Raw genomic sequence first — 18,039 nt, forward strand, 5'->3', positions numbered from 1 at the left:
GAAGGCTAGGAGTTACGCAGAGTCTCGTCTACAAAGACGGGAAGTATAAAAGTGGACAGGAGGCGTGCAACGTGCTTTAAAATGATAGAATCTGAGAAGCAGGCTTTCTGGGAACGCGGTCGTGAGAGGGAGAACCGAGAGAAAGAGGCCCAGAGGACAGGCACTGAAGGTAAATATATGGCAAGAGGTATCAAATATTTTTAATTTTTTTTCTTTAACTTGTCTGCGACAGGTAACATGGCTAGGTGCTTATAAAGATGCTGCTATGCACTACAAATAGGAAACCAGAGAGATGTTAAAGAGTAACATTCCTGCATTATAGTAAACACACAGGTTTATGTATTATGTCAAAAATCAATGTGAACAGTCATTAAAAGCAAAGAAAAAATTGGAAATAATCCAAGGAAAGAAACATCAAGGTAAAAAGGATAAAAAAATGCATCAAATTCACAACTATAAACATTTTACCTTTTTTTTGAAGTTCTGCTCTACCTCCCACATCTGTGAATGGCGCTCAGAAATCGACACTTTCATATCTTGCTGTTTCTTGTTGATTCTGTTTCTCCAGTCTTCTTCTCCGCTCTTTTTAAGCAAGGCCAACCTAAAGAAAAAGAATGTTTAACTTTAAAGACCCTCAGGCACACTGCTACAATTTTCAGGCAATCATCATGTATTGTATACACACACATACATACATATATACACACATACACACACATACATATTATGTCTATCTATATCTCTGTGTCCGCCCCGGTCGGTCAGTCTCTCTCTCTCTCTCTGTGTGTCCGCCCCGGTCGGTCAGTCTCTCTCTCTCTCTGTGTGTCCGCCCCGGTCAGTCAGTCTCTCTCTCTCTCTGTGTGTCCGCCCCGGTCAGTCAGTCTCTCTCTCTCTCTCTCTGTGTCCGCCCCAGTCGGTCAGTCTCTCTCTCTCTCTCTGTGTCCGCCCCAGTCGGTCAGTCTCTCTCTCTCTCTGTGTCCGCCCCAGTCGGTCAGTCTCTCTCTCTCTGTGTCCGCCCCAGTCGGTCAGTCTCTCTCTCTCTCTCTCTGTGTCCGCCCCAGTCGGTCAGTCTCTCTCTCTCTCTCTCTGTGTCCGCCCCGGTCGGTCAGTCTCTCTCTCTCTCTGTGTCCGCCCCGGTCGGTCAGTCTCTCTCTCTCTCTGTGTCCGCCCCGGTCGGTCAGTCTCTCTCTCTCTCTCTCTCTCTCTGTGTGTCCGCCCCGGTCGGTCAGTCTCTCTCTCTCTCTGTGTGTCCACCCCAGTCGGTCAGTCTCTCTCTCTCTGTGTCCGCCCCGGTCGGTCAGTCTCTCTATATACTGTATACAGTGATCCCTCGGTATATCACGCTTCGACTTTCACGGCTTCACTCTATCGCGATTTTTTCTCATACATGCTTACGTCACTACGCATGCACTTTCTGAGAACTTTTATCTAAGCCCCACGATGGCTCCTAAACGTGCTGCTTTTTCTAAGCCTTCTGACAATGAAACTAAGCGCCAGAGGAAGATGCTTACCATCCAGGAGAAGGTGAAACTCTTGGATATGATCAAAGATGGCAATACCCTACAAAAGCCTCCTCAGCACCAGCAACTGCCTATCAAGATGTTCTTCAGCCGCGCACACGGACACCCACTGTCTACTCCTAGTACTCCTTCAGCGGAAGAAGACAACGACGCACCTGCTGAAGATACTGCACCACCTGAAGACTCTCCTACTGAGCTCGTGCCTTAATAGGTTAGTGGTTGTGTGTAAGAACTGCGTGTGTGTGTAATTAAATGTACAGTACAATAATAATGATATGATTTTTGTAACGTCTAATATGTTCTCTTATTTTGTCTAATATATTGGGTAATACGAGTGTAATGGTGACTAAAGGGTGTTATTTCATGTCTAGAGGGCTCTAATGTTAAAAAACATATTTAGAAGGTCGCAAACAGGTTTTCTATACTATAACTGCGAAAATATTTGATTCATAAATAAAGAATCCTACTTCACGAAAATTCGTTTATCGCGGTAGAGTCTGGAATGGATTAACCGTGATAAACGAGGGTTCACTGTATATGAAGTGAGCTGCCTGTATATTCTAAGACCGATTCCAGCATAAACTTTCTTTTAAAAAGTTTATTTAAGCTGTAGCCCTTAGATCATAAGAGTCCATTAAGTTTGCCCTCCACTTGATCATACTGCAATGTATATTTGAACTTACTAACAGATTGCTTAAAAAGAGGCCTGTGAATGTAACACGTGCCCCACACACGCAGCTGCAGTCGCAGCGTTACCTTTCTTTGATGGACAGCTGTTTAGTGGACATGATATCCGACAGGTCGTCACTCTTCTCCACTTGGCTCTCTTTGGCAGTGATGAGCTCTTTTGGGTTGCCGTTGTCCAAATCTTCAGTCAGCGTAATGTTTTGTGCTGTTGACGCAACGCAGATACTCCTCCCAGCTGCAGGAGCCACACTGGATATAAGGTTCGATTCCAAGCACTCTGCAAGATAAAATCCAAACATTTTTTTAATTTTCCCCTTTGGGTTTTGGAGGAGCTGAACCAGAACACCACCAAAATCAGTCATAACTGAGGCCGCACAAAATCAACTTACAAAGTCGTTTTAAAAATGTATGGTATTCTTCAGAATGTCTGGCTAACCTTTCCTAATTAAGGGGCTGGACTTTTGGCACAAGCAACACAAAAAATAACGGGTCCTTATAAGGTTCCCTTGAAGCAACCTGCAGCAAGATCTCAGGCTGAACACAAAACAAGACGAGGAGCCTTCTTGACTTTAAATCACACTGACTCAACTATTTACTTTCCTTTCATGCCATAGAGAGCAACCCCCCCCCCCCCCCCCCCCCTGTCCCCCACCACCAAATCATCCTCCTCCCTGCAACCAAAAAAAGTTCATCAGCTGCTGATAAAGAAACCTAAACAGGAAAACCATGCGGCTCAACTGCAGAAAGAGCAAGTTGTCGAGTCACAAGCGGTCAGTTGCATCCAACAGGCTGGAAGAAATTCTTTTTCCTATGCTTGCAGTACGATGAATTACAGTCTTATTGACTCAGAATTAAAATAAGAAGCAGCATAGTATGAAATTGCAACTTCTTCCCTCCCAAACAAATGGCCGCACGTAATGGTTACTAAAGGAAAACAAAATTTGAACACAGGGCATGTTTTGCAATTTCCTGGACATATTCAGTACAGCAGCCCAAGTTTAATCAGTTGTTAAACTAAGATTAAAAAAGAGAAGACGACGCAATAATTATTGGGCATCACTTTAGATTAGGTGTCCCTAATTACAATATACTTATTTTGTCATTATTCGCATAGTAACTAGGCATTATTACCTTGTACTTACTGTGTAATACAGTGCGACGCTAACAATTAGTCAATTCTAATTGTTATTCTACAATTTACATACATATGCACTTATAAAAATTGTGGACCAACAATTACAACTGAGTACTTAATCGGAGCGTCGCACTGTATTACACAGTAAGTGCAAGGTGTTACTATACAGAGTCACACACGTGCGATTGGGAGACATCTGAAAGGCCTTAAGAATAGTACTACCACGCCAGACCAGGGGGTGGTGAGCTGCACTAACTCATCCACGGGAAATCTTGCCAGGTCCTGGCGCCAGTGATGACATCACTTCCAGTCCAGAAGACGTCACTTCCAGTCCCGGGCTTTAAAGCCACCATCTTTTCCCGTTTTATTCAGTTCTATTGTGGACTCGAACTTGTGATCTTCTCAGGTACAATATACGGGTGGCTGCCCCAAACCTTTTTATGTCTGTGGTCTGCTTTTGTGACAACAGGTAATTGCATGGCAAGGACAACATACTTAAGGACACCTAAAGTGATACCAATTATTGAATATTTCTATATAAATAGAACACACACACACTATACGGCCTTTTCTTCCACAGAAGTAAGATCCAACCGAAAATGCAGGAGAATGCGTGCATCCACGGTGCAGGTTTGTACTTTAAATTGGGGGTGACGCAATAGCAGAATGTTTGTATTCGATACCATCCATCCATCCATTATCCAACCTGCTATATCCTAACACAGGGGTCTGCTGGAGCCAATCCCTGCCAACACAGGGCGCAAGGCAGGAAAAACCCTGGGCAGGGCGCGCGCGCACACACACACACACACACACCAAGCATGCACTAGGGACAATTTAGAATCACCAATCCACCTAACCTGCATGTCTTTGGACTGTGGGAGGAAACCCACGCAGACACGGGGAGAACATGCAAACTCCACGCAGGGAGGACCGGGAAGTGAACCCAGGTCTCCTAACTGCGAGGAAGCAGCACTACCACTGTGCCACCTATTCGATACCAATACCTGTGAAATTTCACAATACTCCACACACCTATTTAATACCATGGCAAAAATATGAAATCCCACTTGTTTTATTTAAAATACGTCCATCATTCAAGTGAACAAAACAGGGCCAAACCCAAAATATACAAATGCTAATAGTAATAGATTTACAACAATGGTATGTCCGTCAAATAGACATATTTAAGTGAACTAGTATTGGCAATTGTAAATATCAAAATACAATGCAGGGCTTGAATGGGCATGGAGATTTCACAAGCGACAAGTGGTGGGGATATTATAATCTTGGTGGGTTTTCAGCACAGGGTTTATAGTAGTAGAGTGATGCACTGTGTTAGCCATTATGGATGCAATGAGAAGTGAAGCAAAATGACACCTTTTATTGGCTAACTAACAAAATTACAATATGTAAGCTTTCGAGGCAAACTCAGGCCCCTTCTTCAGGCAAGAGGTAATAAAGTACATGTAATGTACAGTGGGTACGGAAAGTATTCAGACCCCCTTCAATTTTTCACTTTGTCATATTGCAGCCATTTGCTAAAATCATTTAAATTAATTTTTTCCCTCATTAATGTACACACAGCACCCCATATTGACAGACAAAAAAAAGAATTTTTGAAATTGTTACAGATTTATTAAAAAAGAAAAACTGAAATATCACATGGTCCTAAGTATTCAGACCCTTTGCTCAGTATTTAGTAGAAGCACCCTTTTGAGCTAATACAGCCATGAGTCTTCTTGGGAAAGATGCAACAAGTTTTTCACACCTGGATTTGGGGATCCTCTGCCATTCCTCCTTGCAGATCCTCTCCAGTTCTGTCAGGTTGGATGGTAAACGTTGGTGGACAGCCATTTTTAGGTCTCTCCAGAGATGCTCAATTGGGTTTAAGTCAGGGCTCTGGCTGGGCCATTCAAGAACAGTCACAGAGTTGTTGTGAAGTCACTCCTTCATTTTAGCTGTGTGCTTAGGGTCATTGTCTTGTTGGAAGGTAAACCTTCGGCCCAGTCTGAGGTCCTTAGCACTCTGGAGAAGGTTTTTGTCCAGGATATCCCTGTACTTGGCCGCATTCATCTTTCCTTCGATTGCAACCAGTCGTCCTGTCCCTGCAGCTGAAAAACACCCCCACAGCATGATGCTGCTACCGCCATGCTTCACTGTGGGGGCTGTATTAGACAAGTGATGAGCAGTGCCTAGTTGTCTCCACACATACCTCAGTGCAAGACACATGACAGCCCGCATGGAGTTTGCAAAAAGACACCTGAAGGACTCGGAGATGGTGAGAAATAAGATTCTCTGGTCTGATGAGACCAAGATAGAACTTTTTGGCCTTAATTCTAAGCGGTATGCGGTATTAATTTAAATGATTTTAGCAAATGGCTGCAATATGACGAAGAGTGAAAAATTGAAGGGGGTCTGAATACTTTCTGTACCCACTGTAATTACACTTATATTTAATTAATTACTTCAATTACAAAATTAACTTTTGGCTCTTAGTGGGCTAGGACCACCAGTAAAAAGAGTGGCTCTTCACTCACACGTCTACCTTGGGGCGTAACCTTAACTCTGCTTTGTTAGCGAACGAGAGAACTACTGAATGGATTTAGATTTTGCTTGAACATTTCGGTTGATTTTGCGACTTCTCTCATTGCAATAAGAATCATAGTTCGCTTGCAGAAGGGATATATTCACGCTAATCTGAGACAGAGGCTGTAGGCCGAGGGGAGGGGAAACCGTGACGTCAGGAGTAGAGAGCTGGGTGGGCCCTCCTCACTGTCCTGTTTTACTAATACGTGGGTGAAGCCATGGGGGATGGCTAATTATTTATATACAAAGGAACCTCGAGATACGAGTTTAATTCCTTCCAGCACTGAGCTCGTATAGCGAATTTCTCGTATCTAGAACAAACTTCCCCATTGAAAATAATGGAAATCCAGTTAATCCGTTCCGCACCCCCAAAAATATCAACATAAAAATCAATTTTCCTAACAAATAACACTGAAAAATAATATATACTGTAGTTTACCTTTAATAAATAACACTGGTAAATAATATAACTGTAGTTTACCTTTATGAAGAGTCCTGGCTGGCTTGAGGGAGATGATAGGGAGGTGGGGAGGAGGAAACGGGTTACTGAGAGGCATTGTGGAATAATTATTTTCACGTTAAATGCAAAAAAAACAATGAAATCACAAGCGCACAAACGCGTAGATCCTCACGCTACGGGAGAACAAGGAACACTGAGTGAGCTGACGGGTGGGCAGTGTCAGCTTGGGTGAGTCCCCGAGTCGAGGTGGATCGGGAAATGCGTCACACATACCCACAGCCTGGCTCGTGGCTCGTTACGCGAGCCAATGCTCGAATTTAGATCCGAATTTTTCGCTCATACTTTCCTCGTATCTTGAATTTCTTGTATACAGAGCTGTTCGTATCTCGAGGTTCCACTGTATACAGGTACTACTGATCTCAACTCATGTGTATAAAGCACACCCATCCACAGAATCAATTTCTTCCATTCCAACCTCTCCACCACCAAAGAGCTGTCATGGACAAGACTGTAGACCTGTACATGTACAGGCCCATCTCAATTTTTCCAGAGAACATCCGGGCCTGTACATGTAGCTTCTTGACCAGGGGGACCCTGCGGGCACTACATGATTTCAATCCATTACAGCATAGTGCGTTACCAATGGTGTTCTTGGTGACTGTGGTGATCCCAACTTCCTTCAGATCATTAACAATGCTCTTCCCGTGTAGTTTTGGGCTGATCCCTCACCTTTCTCATGACCATCCTCACCCCATGAGGCAAGATCTTGCATGGAGCTCCAGACCAAGGGTGACTGATGGTCATTTTATATTTCTTCCATTTCCGAATAATCGCACCAACATATGTCATCTTCTCACCAAGCTTCTTGCTGGTGGTCTTGTAGCCCATTCCAGCCTTGTGCAGATTTACAGTCTTGTCCCGGACGTCCTTTGACAGCTCTTTGGTGTTGCCCATGGTGGTGGTGAGGTTGGAATGGAAGAAATTGATTCTGTGGACAGGTGTGCTTTATACACATAATGAGTGGAGATCAGGAGTATCTGTGAATGATTGTAATCTGTGAGTGCCAGAATTCTGGCTGTGTTGTAGGGGATCAAATACTTAAATTTCACTCAACGACATGCAAATCAATTTATAAAACTTTAATGCAATATGTCTTTTTTTGGATTTTTGGTTGATAGTCTGTTTCTCTCCATTAAAACTAAACTACCCTAAAAATTACAGACTGTTTCTTTGTAAGTGAGCAAACTTACAAATTCAGCAGGGGACCAAATACTTCTTTCCCCCCACTATATATATAACATACACAAACACTAACGTAATGAGTTAAACCAAAGGTTCAACAGATAAAAGTGCTTTTTAATGCATAATCATCATACTCTTTTTCTTACCTGATCCAGCGGCATAAGATGGTAAAATATTCTCCGAGCCATACAAGTCTAGCGAAGGACGCTTCTCTTTTACAATTCCCCTCGTCTCCTGCACCAAGGCGTTGTCCTCCTTGTAAAAACTCCGCAGCTCAGCCGTTTGCCAGATCTCTGGGCTGAGCTGCTCCCGGCTACATCTGCTCGGGACGCTGTGCCTCAGATCCACACTGCCCAGGTCACCTCCAGCCGACTCCACAGGGGTCTGCTGACGCCCATGACTTTGGGGGGAGCCAAGCTGTCTTCTGTCGTTGATGGTACCGCTTTCCTGTTTTCCTGCTTGGAGGTCTTCTTCCTGCAGCTCAGAAACTGAGCGGCTTTGAAACGGCTCTTTGATCTCTAGCAGAGGCTGCTGCTCCAAGTTCAAAGGTGATGGGTCAAGCTCTGGAGTTATGTTCTTCGTGAATGTGTCAACACTGGCTGCAGTGCTCGGGTATTTTGGCCCATGAGAAGAGAAAAATGAATCCTCTGTTGATTGTGCGCACTTCCCAAAGTGTAGCTCACCAGCTGCACTTGTAGACACCGATGCCGCCTGAGCTACTGCTGCCACAGACTTTACAACAGACGGAGAGAGGGGGGCAATCTTCCCTTCCCCATTTTGTAACTGCATTAAAAACAAGAACAAAAAAACACTTTACTTTCTTACTCACTTCAAAAAGTTGCTCAATTGTTTCTTTCTACTAAGCAGTCTTTATTTTGGAGCGCCATTAACAGCATTCACCATCACAAAGGCACATTGCAGAGCAAACAATGCAGCTTCATTATTTGTTGCTGGGAACAAAACAGAAATACCAGTTACTCACTTTGAGCTGTCAACGCAGAATCAGAGTGACTCATTTTTTTTTTTATATCCTGTTGAGCACATCAGTGTTTCACAGAAAATGGGTGGCGATTAGCTCAACCGCCAAAGGGTGACACAACTAAGGCTACCCCACAAGGTGAAGGACTTACACCCCAAAGTGGATTTTTTTTACATTATGAACAGTAAAAATGTGGCAAAAATCCCAAGGTAGAGTCCTGCTCTTGTGTATCTGATGCTATGTGGATGGCATCACGTCACCAGAAAAGCAGGTTCATAAATGGGCCAGAAAAATAAAACTACATGACGTAATGAATACAATGTTATGATCATTTAAAAAAATCTACATAAGGAGCAGAAGCAGAGTCTACCATATTGTATCAAGCTGATCACATCTGACGTCTCTATAAAGAAGTGTAGCAATGTCACCAGCTGTAAATTAAACTTTAAACGTCCATATCTGGAATGAAAAAGGAAAATTCAGTAGACATTTGGCTCATTTGCAAGTATCTTAAGGGGTTTCCACATTCATAATCAGGTTCAGGAGAGGATTAGCTTTATTTGTCAGCTGCCATGTCCCATCCACCTGAAGCTAAGCCTGTTCAGGCCCAGCCAGTACTTGGATGGGAGACCAACCAGGCAAAGCTTGGGTTGCTGCTGGAAGAGGTGTTGGCGAAGCCAGCAGGGGGTGCTAACCCTGTGATCTGAATGTAGATCTCAATGGCCCAGTACAGTGACGGTGGCACTATGTTGTGTGTGTATATTATATATACATACACACACAGTACTGTGCAAAAGTGTTAGGTGTGAAAAAATGCTGTAAACAAAGAACGCTTTCAAAAATGGAAGTGTTAATCATTTATTTTCATCAATCAACGAAATGCAGTGAATGAACAAAAGAGAAATCTAAATCAAATCAATATTTGGTGTGACCACCCTTTGAATTCAAAACTGCATCAATTTTTCTAGGTACACTTGCACACAGTTTTTGAAGTAACTCGGCCGGTAGGTTGTTCCAAACATCTTGGAGAACTAACCACAGATCTTCTGTGGATGTAGGCTTCCTCACATCCTTCTGTCTCTTCCTGTAATCCCAGACACACTCGATGATGTTGAGATCAGGGCTCTATGGGGGCCACACCATCACTTCCAGGACTACTTCTTTACGCTGAAGATAGTTCTTAATGACTTTGGCTGTATATTTGGGGTCGTTGTCCTGCTGCAGAATAAATTTGGGGCCAATCATACGCCTCCCTGATGGTATTGCATGATGGATAAGTATCTGCCTGTATTTCTCAGCATTGAGAACACCGTTAATCCTGACCAAATCTCCAACTCCATTTGCATAAATGCAGCACAAACGTTCAAGGAACCACCACCATGCTTCACTGTTGCCTGCAGACACTCATTATTGTAACGCTCTCCAGCCCTTCGACGAAAAAACTGCCTTCTGCTACAGCCAAATATTTCAAATTTTGAGTCATCAGTCCAGAGCACCTGCTGCCATTTTTCTGCACCCCAGTTCTTATGTTTTCGTGCAGACTTGAGTCGCTTGGCCTTGTTTCCACGTCGGAGGTATGGCTTTTTGGCTGCAACTCTTCCATGAAGACCACTTCTGGCCAGACTTGTCCGGACAGTAGATGGGTGTACCTGGGTCCCACTGGTTTCTGCCAGTTCTGAGCTGATGACACTGATGGACATCTTCTGATTTCGAAGGGTAATAAGCTTGATGTGTGTTTCATCTGCTGCACTAAGTTTCATTGGCCGACCACTGCATCTACGATCTTCAACGTTGCCCGTTTCTTTGTGCTTCTTCAAAAGAGCTTGAACAGCACGTCTTGAAACCCCAGTCTGCTTTGAAAACTTTGTGTGGGAGAGACCTTGCTGATGCAGTAGAACTACCTTGTGTCTTGTTGCTGTGCTCAATCTTGCCATGACATGAAACTATCTTCCACAACCTCACCTTGGTAGCAGAGTTTGGCTGTTCCTCATCCAGTTTGAAGCCTCCTACACAGCTGTTTCTGTTTCAGTTAATGACTGTGTTTCAACCTACGTGTGACACTGATGATCATTAGCACCTGTCTGGTAGAATTGGTTGATCACACACCTGACTAGAATCCTACAAAATCCCTGACTTTGTGCAAGTGGACCTATAAGAATTGATGCTGGTTTGAAGGCAAAAGGAAGGAACACAAAATATTGATTTGATTTAGATTTTCCTTTTGTTCGCTCACTTTGCATTTTGTAAATTGATAACAATAATCAATCATATTTCTGAAAGCATTTTGTTTACAGCATTTTTTCACACCTGACTAAAACTTTTGCACACTACTGTATATTATATATATATATATATATATATATATATAAATGGCACCACCTGTAATACATTTAATATGTCACTGTGCCAATACATCTTATAAATCTGCCTTTTTCTACTAACATGCACAGTTGACACAGAGCCAGACTTAGCACAGGGGTTCACCATATAAGAACTGCTAGGCAAGCATTATAAGACAAGATAGTTAGGGACAACTGGGAAATGGGCAGTCAGACTGATGACCATTGTATACTATTTCTGTGTGTAAAAATCAGCATGAAAGTGTATTCTCTTTTGCATGTTTGGAATGGCATAATTCACCTAAGTGGGGGCCTGCACGTGAAGAAAGAGTATAAAGCCTTGGAACGTTGCCCGGCACACCTTTGAAGCCGACGGTTGGACAGAAGATAACGTCATCTGATCCTGAAAATCCTTCCTCTGCAACGGCGAAAATGTCAGACTCTACACATCGGGCCCCCCCTCCTGAACTGGGCTCTTGTAATTGGTTTTCTTAGTCTGTTATGCAGCGTAAGGCGTCATTAAACAAAGCTAAGCTATTTCTGCTATGTGATTTCATACTGCCGCATCACTAAGGCAGGGGTATCGCCTTTTTATATCTATATAGATTTGGGTTATGCAACACTCCGCAATTATGAAAGAACTCATTCCAACAAGGGAGCTAATGCCCCGTTGGATACACCGCCCTTCGGATGAGACATAAAACTGAAGTCCTGACTCTCTGTGGTCATTAAAGATCCCTGGGCATATTTCGAAAAGACTAAGGTTTATCTCGATGTCCTGGCTAAATTGCCCAACACGACGGTCTATTCTGGTCCTTTAATCTCTCACTTCTTCACTACCTAATGGCTAATGTGTGGTGAACGCACTGGCATAATGACGGCTGCTGTCATATCATCCAGGTGGATACTACACATTGCTGGTGGTTGAAGTGGTTCTCCTGTCGAAGTGCTTTGAGTAGCAAGAAAAGCTCTATATAAATATAATTGATAATTATTATTATTTATTACTTTGTCCTTATCTTCAGTTTGTTTGGTTGCATTTCAAAAAGTGAAACTTTCAAGTGACCTAGAAATAAGAATAAGTACCCTGTGGGTGTGTCAAAAAGGCACATTTCATAAAATAATTCATAAAATTATGAAGAGAATTAGTCCAGTGGATCAAAACTGTGACTTTAAAATGAGTTCATCAAGAACACGGGGACACAACTAGAAACTTGTGAAGGGTAAATTTCACACAAACATTAGGAAGTTTTTCTTTACACAGAGAACCACACACACACATGGAATAAGTGACCAAGTAGTGTGGCAGACAGTAGGACTTTGGGGGCTTTCAAAACCCGACAATGTTATTTGGGAGGAATTAAGTGCTGAGTGGCCTGTTCTCAGTGTTCTCAAACTACAAATGCATCAGTCCATCTAACTTTTGCACCAAGCTCTCACAAAAAGTGATCCTAAATTGGAAGACGGAAACCTGCTTTATCAATTTCCTAACAGATATCCTGGTATTAAAATAAGTACCAACCACACTATCATGGTATGTGAATTGCTAAAAACAGACATGTGCTGCCAGGCACTGACTGAACAAGAATGTACGTCTTCAGATCACATTTCTCTAAAATGCAACAATTAAATTTGCTTTTCTTGTTCTGTCCAACATAATAAAAACAAAGGCAAGCAAAACAGTTGAAAAAAGGGTTATTCTTAGCAGAAAAGTATCTTAGTTTAGAGATGATACATTTATAGGAGACTTTAAAAAAAACAAAACAACCAATGGCATATTACACCATTTATCACAAATGGACTACCTGGGTGATATCATTTGGGACGAAATGAAGACTGCATACACATACCATGATTGTATAGTTCTTTGCATTGCTTATATTTGCAAATATAATTTTTCAGTGAAAACTTAAACTCAAGATCTTTAATTACTGATTACTAGTGGTGCACAATTCTGAATTGTCATGACTTGTCTATCTGCTGTCCCTTAACGATAAAAACCAAAGGACACTGTGTGAAGTCCTCCGTTGGTGGTAAACTGGGATGAAGGAAGGATCTGAAAATAAAAGAATCTCCCAGTCAGCAAACTGCCATGAGAGGTCCCCTAGGAATGAATATGTGGGGGTACAAGAAGGACAGTGAGACAGGTAAGATGGTACAGGTAACAGTTACAAAGGAAGAAATGTCAAAAACGCACCAATAGAGCCTCTTATGTTCTTAATGGGAGAGAGCTGGTTTTGAGTTTGGTGGAAGTCCCAGGTGATCTAATAACACAGTGAAGCACACATGCCAGCAGCACTGGCCACAGGATAAGAAACTGCCCTGGACAGAATGCTAGCCCACTGCAGGGCTCACTAAACAAATCAAAATTTATTTGTCACATAAACATTTTTCATACAGTACAATATATAGTGAAATGCCTAGTTGGTCACCTTCTATAACTGTACCTTAAGAATATAAAAGGACAACAATACATACAGTAACTATTAATTCAAAAATCTAACAATTATAAATATGCAACAAACATTTTATTGAAAACTAATAACTAAAATGAAATAAGTTCATGATGCCCCATCGTTAACTCTCTCACATTAAGATCTTGACACTTTCCTTATTTAACATGCGGATTACACTGGACAGAAGCTCCACTCCTCCATCTCTCTGAACTGGACTTTAGGCATTGGTAGCATTTACCTGACCGTAGCACAGACAGGAGGCCGTTGCTGGAGTGGCTGATGTCACATAGAATTATCCTTGCCCCAATTTGTCATTGCCTGGTGAGGATCTCCTGCAGGTTAGTGAGTGCACAACACCCTGTGATGCGTTCAGCTGACCACACTCCTCTGTTGAGACTTGTAATTCTGTTGTTCCCAAACCAGAAGGCGAAACTTGCCATCAGAATACTTATGATGATGGTGTCAAGCTTGGGTCACAAAGTTGCACAGGAGAGTATAGAAGCTTTATTGCTGTTCTGGCAGGTACAAACACAAGTCTCTTTCAGAGGTGATCCAGCCTCACAAGCAACAGCAGTCAAACTTGACACATTGGCCCTGACTCCTGCTCAAAAGAACACAAAGTCTTTATCATCAAGAGGGTACAGCAGCTCGGAAGCAGCGGCAGGAGCAGAGGGAGTCTGGGGAAGAGACACAGGAGAGAGATCTCAGGATGGCTACGGCTCGGTCTTTTAAATGTTCGAAACTCCTCGCGTGGCAAGCCAGCATGATCCTGCAAAGAGAGTGTTTGTTTTTCCATTGAAAAACTGTTTAAGAGGGGGTTTCTGAAGGGTGGCTGCGTTCCCCTGCAGCAGCGGTCACAATGGACGTGTAGAAATTCTCCAATATCTGGAAGGGCAGCTTAAAATGCCTGAGGTGTTTGAGGTGACAGATGTTGCCGTGCCTTCTTCAGCGAGGTGTCTGTGTGCCTGGGCCATATCAGGTACTCCATGATGTGGACACCTAAAAATTGTCCACCCTCTCTACCAGAGTGTTGTTAATACAGAGAGGGTGGTAGTGCCTTTGCCGTTTTCACCCAAAGTCCACATTCAGCTTCCTTTGTCTTGCTGACATTCAGTAGAAGACTGTTGTCCTGACACGTTTGTGACAGACTCTTCACTTCATCCAGGTAAGAGATCAGGTCAACCCACAGCTGTGCCATGAGGACACCTGACAATGTTAAGAGTCATGTACAGCTTTGCAGTCATATGTGTAGAGGGAGTACAGCAGAGGACTCGGCACACAGCCCTGTGGAGCGCCTGTGTTGAGAGTGAGGGATGTTGAGCTGTGGCCACCCACTCAACACACCCGGGGTCTGTCTGTTGGGAAGTTCCATCTCCAGCTGCACAATGAAGTTTTCAGCCACAGGTCTCGAAGCTTGGTTATGAGCTTAGAGGGGTTTATTGTATTCTATCAATAGCATTTGCACAGAGTTCCCTCCCTTGCTTTCCAGGATCAAGATGATGGCATTCTCTGTAGAGTGGTATATGAACCGTAATGGATCTAGTTCTTTTGGCAGAGATGATCATGTGCAGTTTGTGACTAGCCTCTCAAAGCGCTTCACTGCTGTTTGTAGTTAGTGTGACAGGATGCTAGACATGCAGGCAGGTTGAAAGTGATTTCTTCGGTACAGAGGCAATGGTGGACCTTTTAAAGCACTTTGGTACAGTAGGCCAGGTTAAGGAGAAATTTAACATTACCGTGAAAACTGGTGCAAGCCGACTGCCACAGATCTTAAAAACCATATCCCAGAATCCTGTCTGGACCAGCTGCCTTCTTGTTGTTCACTTTCTTAAAAGCTCTCCTGACGTGACGTCGTGTTCTGACAAAGTGAGCGCCGTAATCCTCACTGTGCAGCTCCTCCTGCCGCAGATGTGGCCATCGTTCACAACAAATTATTAAGCTGGTCTAACAGAGGGGTGTCAGCACTCTCAGTGCTGGGAGTAGTTGCTTTCATTGTCCGCTATCATCCACACACCTTGCCAATTGAGCCCAAGATTGAACTTTTCAACTTGCCCTTTCACTTTCTCTCCATCTCAACACTTGCCGGCATTCACGGCCCTCCTCAGACACCACTCGCACTCATGTACCGCCAACTCAGAACCACCAATCAACCAGAGTCAAATGTCTGTAGGCATGGGTACAGAAAACACCGTATAAAAATATCGGAGGTAAGAAATGTTATACTTACGAAGGGCATCATGTCCTGCAAGTTGACAGACACACTACCGCTGGTGCCTCAGTGCAAAGCGTAACCACCAAACAGTTGTTCAAATGCACCTCCTCTTAGAGAAGCAAACCGAGCAACAGTCTTAAACAGCACAATTACCTGACACTCAGTCACATGCTCATTGCCTTTTCCACGACAGCTTAAAAGCACAACACTAAAAAAATTTCTGACCTGCAACGGACGCATGCAATGCTCAAACATTCTAAATTCTACCTAAATCATGCTTCATAAAAAATAAAAAAAAATAATAAAATCAGTTTTTGCATGAAGCCAAGGTCAAACCTGCAGCTCCTTTTTATTCCTTTTTTTCACCTTTCGAGTGCAAGCTGCTCACAACTGCTGCTCCCAAAATGACTCCACGGACACACACACCCAGTGTATTACAGAGCACATGTGCAGCGGCCATAACACATTCTCATGCACAATCCCACCAATGAGGATTAACCTTACTTGAGCGGTACACCTGTTCACAGTCACTGAAGAGCCACTAGCCACAGAGTGTGGATCACTGGGCACTTGTCCCTGTGCCAGAAACAGTCCAGTTATTATTTTGGAGAAATGCCATTTGTTCTTAGCATTCCAAACAAAGAACAACAAATGCATACAAATTATGACTACATTCAAGATTAACACACACATAGATAAAGAAGTTGAGAATCTATACCAAAATGTCTTGCAGGAAACATTATACCGGTAATAAAACAATTAAGCAGTAAATGAGCAGATTTAGGAAGAAAAACACACAGTGCTGCTAGAATTACATTCTAATTAATTAAGAAATCAGAACTAAAACCAAGCTGCAGCAGTTTATAAGAAATCAAAGCTTCATGCATTGCATACTGCAGGGCAATTCTCTTATTGCCCACCCTGTAAGGAAACAGAAGGAATTGACCTTACCCAGAAAACCCTCTAGCCTTGGCATCGCACATCAACAGCTCTGAGACTTGCTGTGAGGTTTCTGATAAACCAGCAAACTGAGCTTCCACTGTGAAGCTATTAAACATTCAAAAATTTCTATAATCTAAGACAGGGGTCACGCCAACTCCGGTCCTGGAGGACCACCAGTGGCTGCAGGTTTTCATTCCAACCCTTTTCTTAATTAGTGGCCTGTTTTTGCTGCTAATTAACTTCTTTTGATTTCATTTTCATTGACTTGCTCTTGAAGCTTAATTAGCAGCCAAACAATAAAGAGATACAAAATGAGCCAAAACAACTGGTGTCCATCATACAATATCTGAAAATAAAAAAAGATGAAGCTCTCGGGAATGTCGATTTGCTCAGGTCCCCAAAACACTTCACCAGTGCTGTTAGAAAAGAGAAAGTCAACAATTTCAGAAATGTCTGTTAATGCACCACAACAGCAGCAACAAGCCACGGAATTAAAGAACAAGTTTAATTAATGACAAGACTCGGGGCCTCATTAAGCAGCTGGTTGGAGTGAAATTTGTTGGAGTTTGAGGCCCTGACTTAGTTGGTCTTCTTTTGGCTCCCTCACCTCACATTTCATTTCTGTTTGGGTGCCATTTAAGGAAAGAAATGAAGCAATTCAGAGGAACGATGAAGAAATTCAGGGAAACAACTCTTAAAGAAGCAATTCAATTAAAATTAAGCATGTGGCAGTTTAAGGGTTAACAGTATTCATTGTTTTAAATGAAGTTAACGATTTATCTGTAAAATGTAAAACACGTGCTTTAATACATTTCATCATAAATCTAAGGATTCTAAAATGTGCAGAGAGCTGGATTATTATACATTTAATGTCTTCTGTGTGGCAACCGCTGCCTGCTGCTGAGCTGGGTTGCCAGAAGCACATAGCAATTAATAACCGAGTCGGTTTTAAGATGATTTTTACAATATTCTAATTTAATCACATAATGGACCTTTTTTTCAATCACCATGTCCCTAATTATTTTTCTTTGTGGCTCAAATCTGCCTCCATACATTCTGATGCTGTTGCAAAGGGGCACCAACAAAAAAAAAAACAAGGACGTCACAGAAGATGGTATGCGAGACCTTTAAATAGTATTGCGTCATTGCCTAGGCATGAAATTAATAAAGAGCAGCAACACAAATCCATTTGTATGTCAGCATTTAAGACCGATGATTTGCTTAACCACATTGAGCCATTCATCAAACATCGAAGCACACACATTGATCCATCTGCAAATCGGCTCGCTGTCACAAGTAGACAGTAAACAGAGCCTCCGATGTCGCGGTCCAACTTGAACACACTGCGCCCCATCCAATTTTTTGCTGGTGGTGCAACTTCGGCATGCATTGCATTCATTTCTGGGGGCGTGTTCAGAGGACGTGTGTGGGCAGCCATGATGTGTGCGAGTACACGTTCTGAGCGTGAAGTATAAACC

The 18,039-nt window shown here is 42.8% G+C and overlaps 1 protein-coding gene across 1 annotated transcript in view; it reads right to left on the bottom strand.

Moving 5' to 3' along the window:
- svila (supervillin a) overlaps window positions 1–18,039 on the bottom strand; it is a 249,514-nt gene that overhangs the window by 102,921 nt on the left and 128,554 nt on the right. Inside the window, exons 12-15 of the mRNA XM_051929021.1 lie at window positions 16,124–16,195; window positions 7,780–8,416; window positions 2,277–2,484; window positions 469–601 (exon numbers count right to left, since the gene is read on the bottom strand). Of these exons, the coding sequence (XP_051784981.1) occupies window positions 469–601; window positions 2,277–2,484; window positions 7,780–8,416; window positions 16,124–16,195 (1,050 nt within the window). The remainder of the gene's footprint in view (window positions 1–468; window positions 602–2,276; window positions 2,485–7,779; window positions 8,417–16,123; window positions 16,196–18,039) is intronic.

Source organism: Erpetoichthys calabaricus, chromosome 6, assembly GCF_900747795.2.
Source record: "Erpetoichthys calabaricus chromosome 6, fErpCal1.3, whole genome shotgun sequence".
Classification (NCBI taxonomy): Eukaryota; Metazoa; Chordata; class Cladistia; order Polypteriformes; family Polypteridae; genus Erpetoichthys; species Erpetoichthys calabaricus.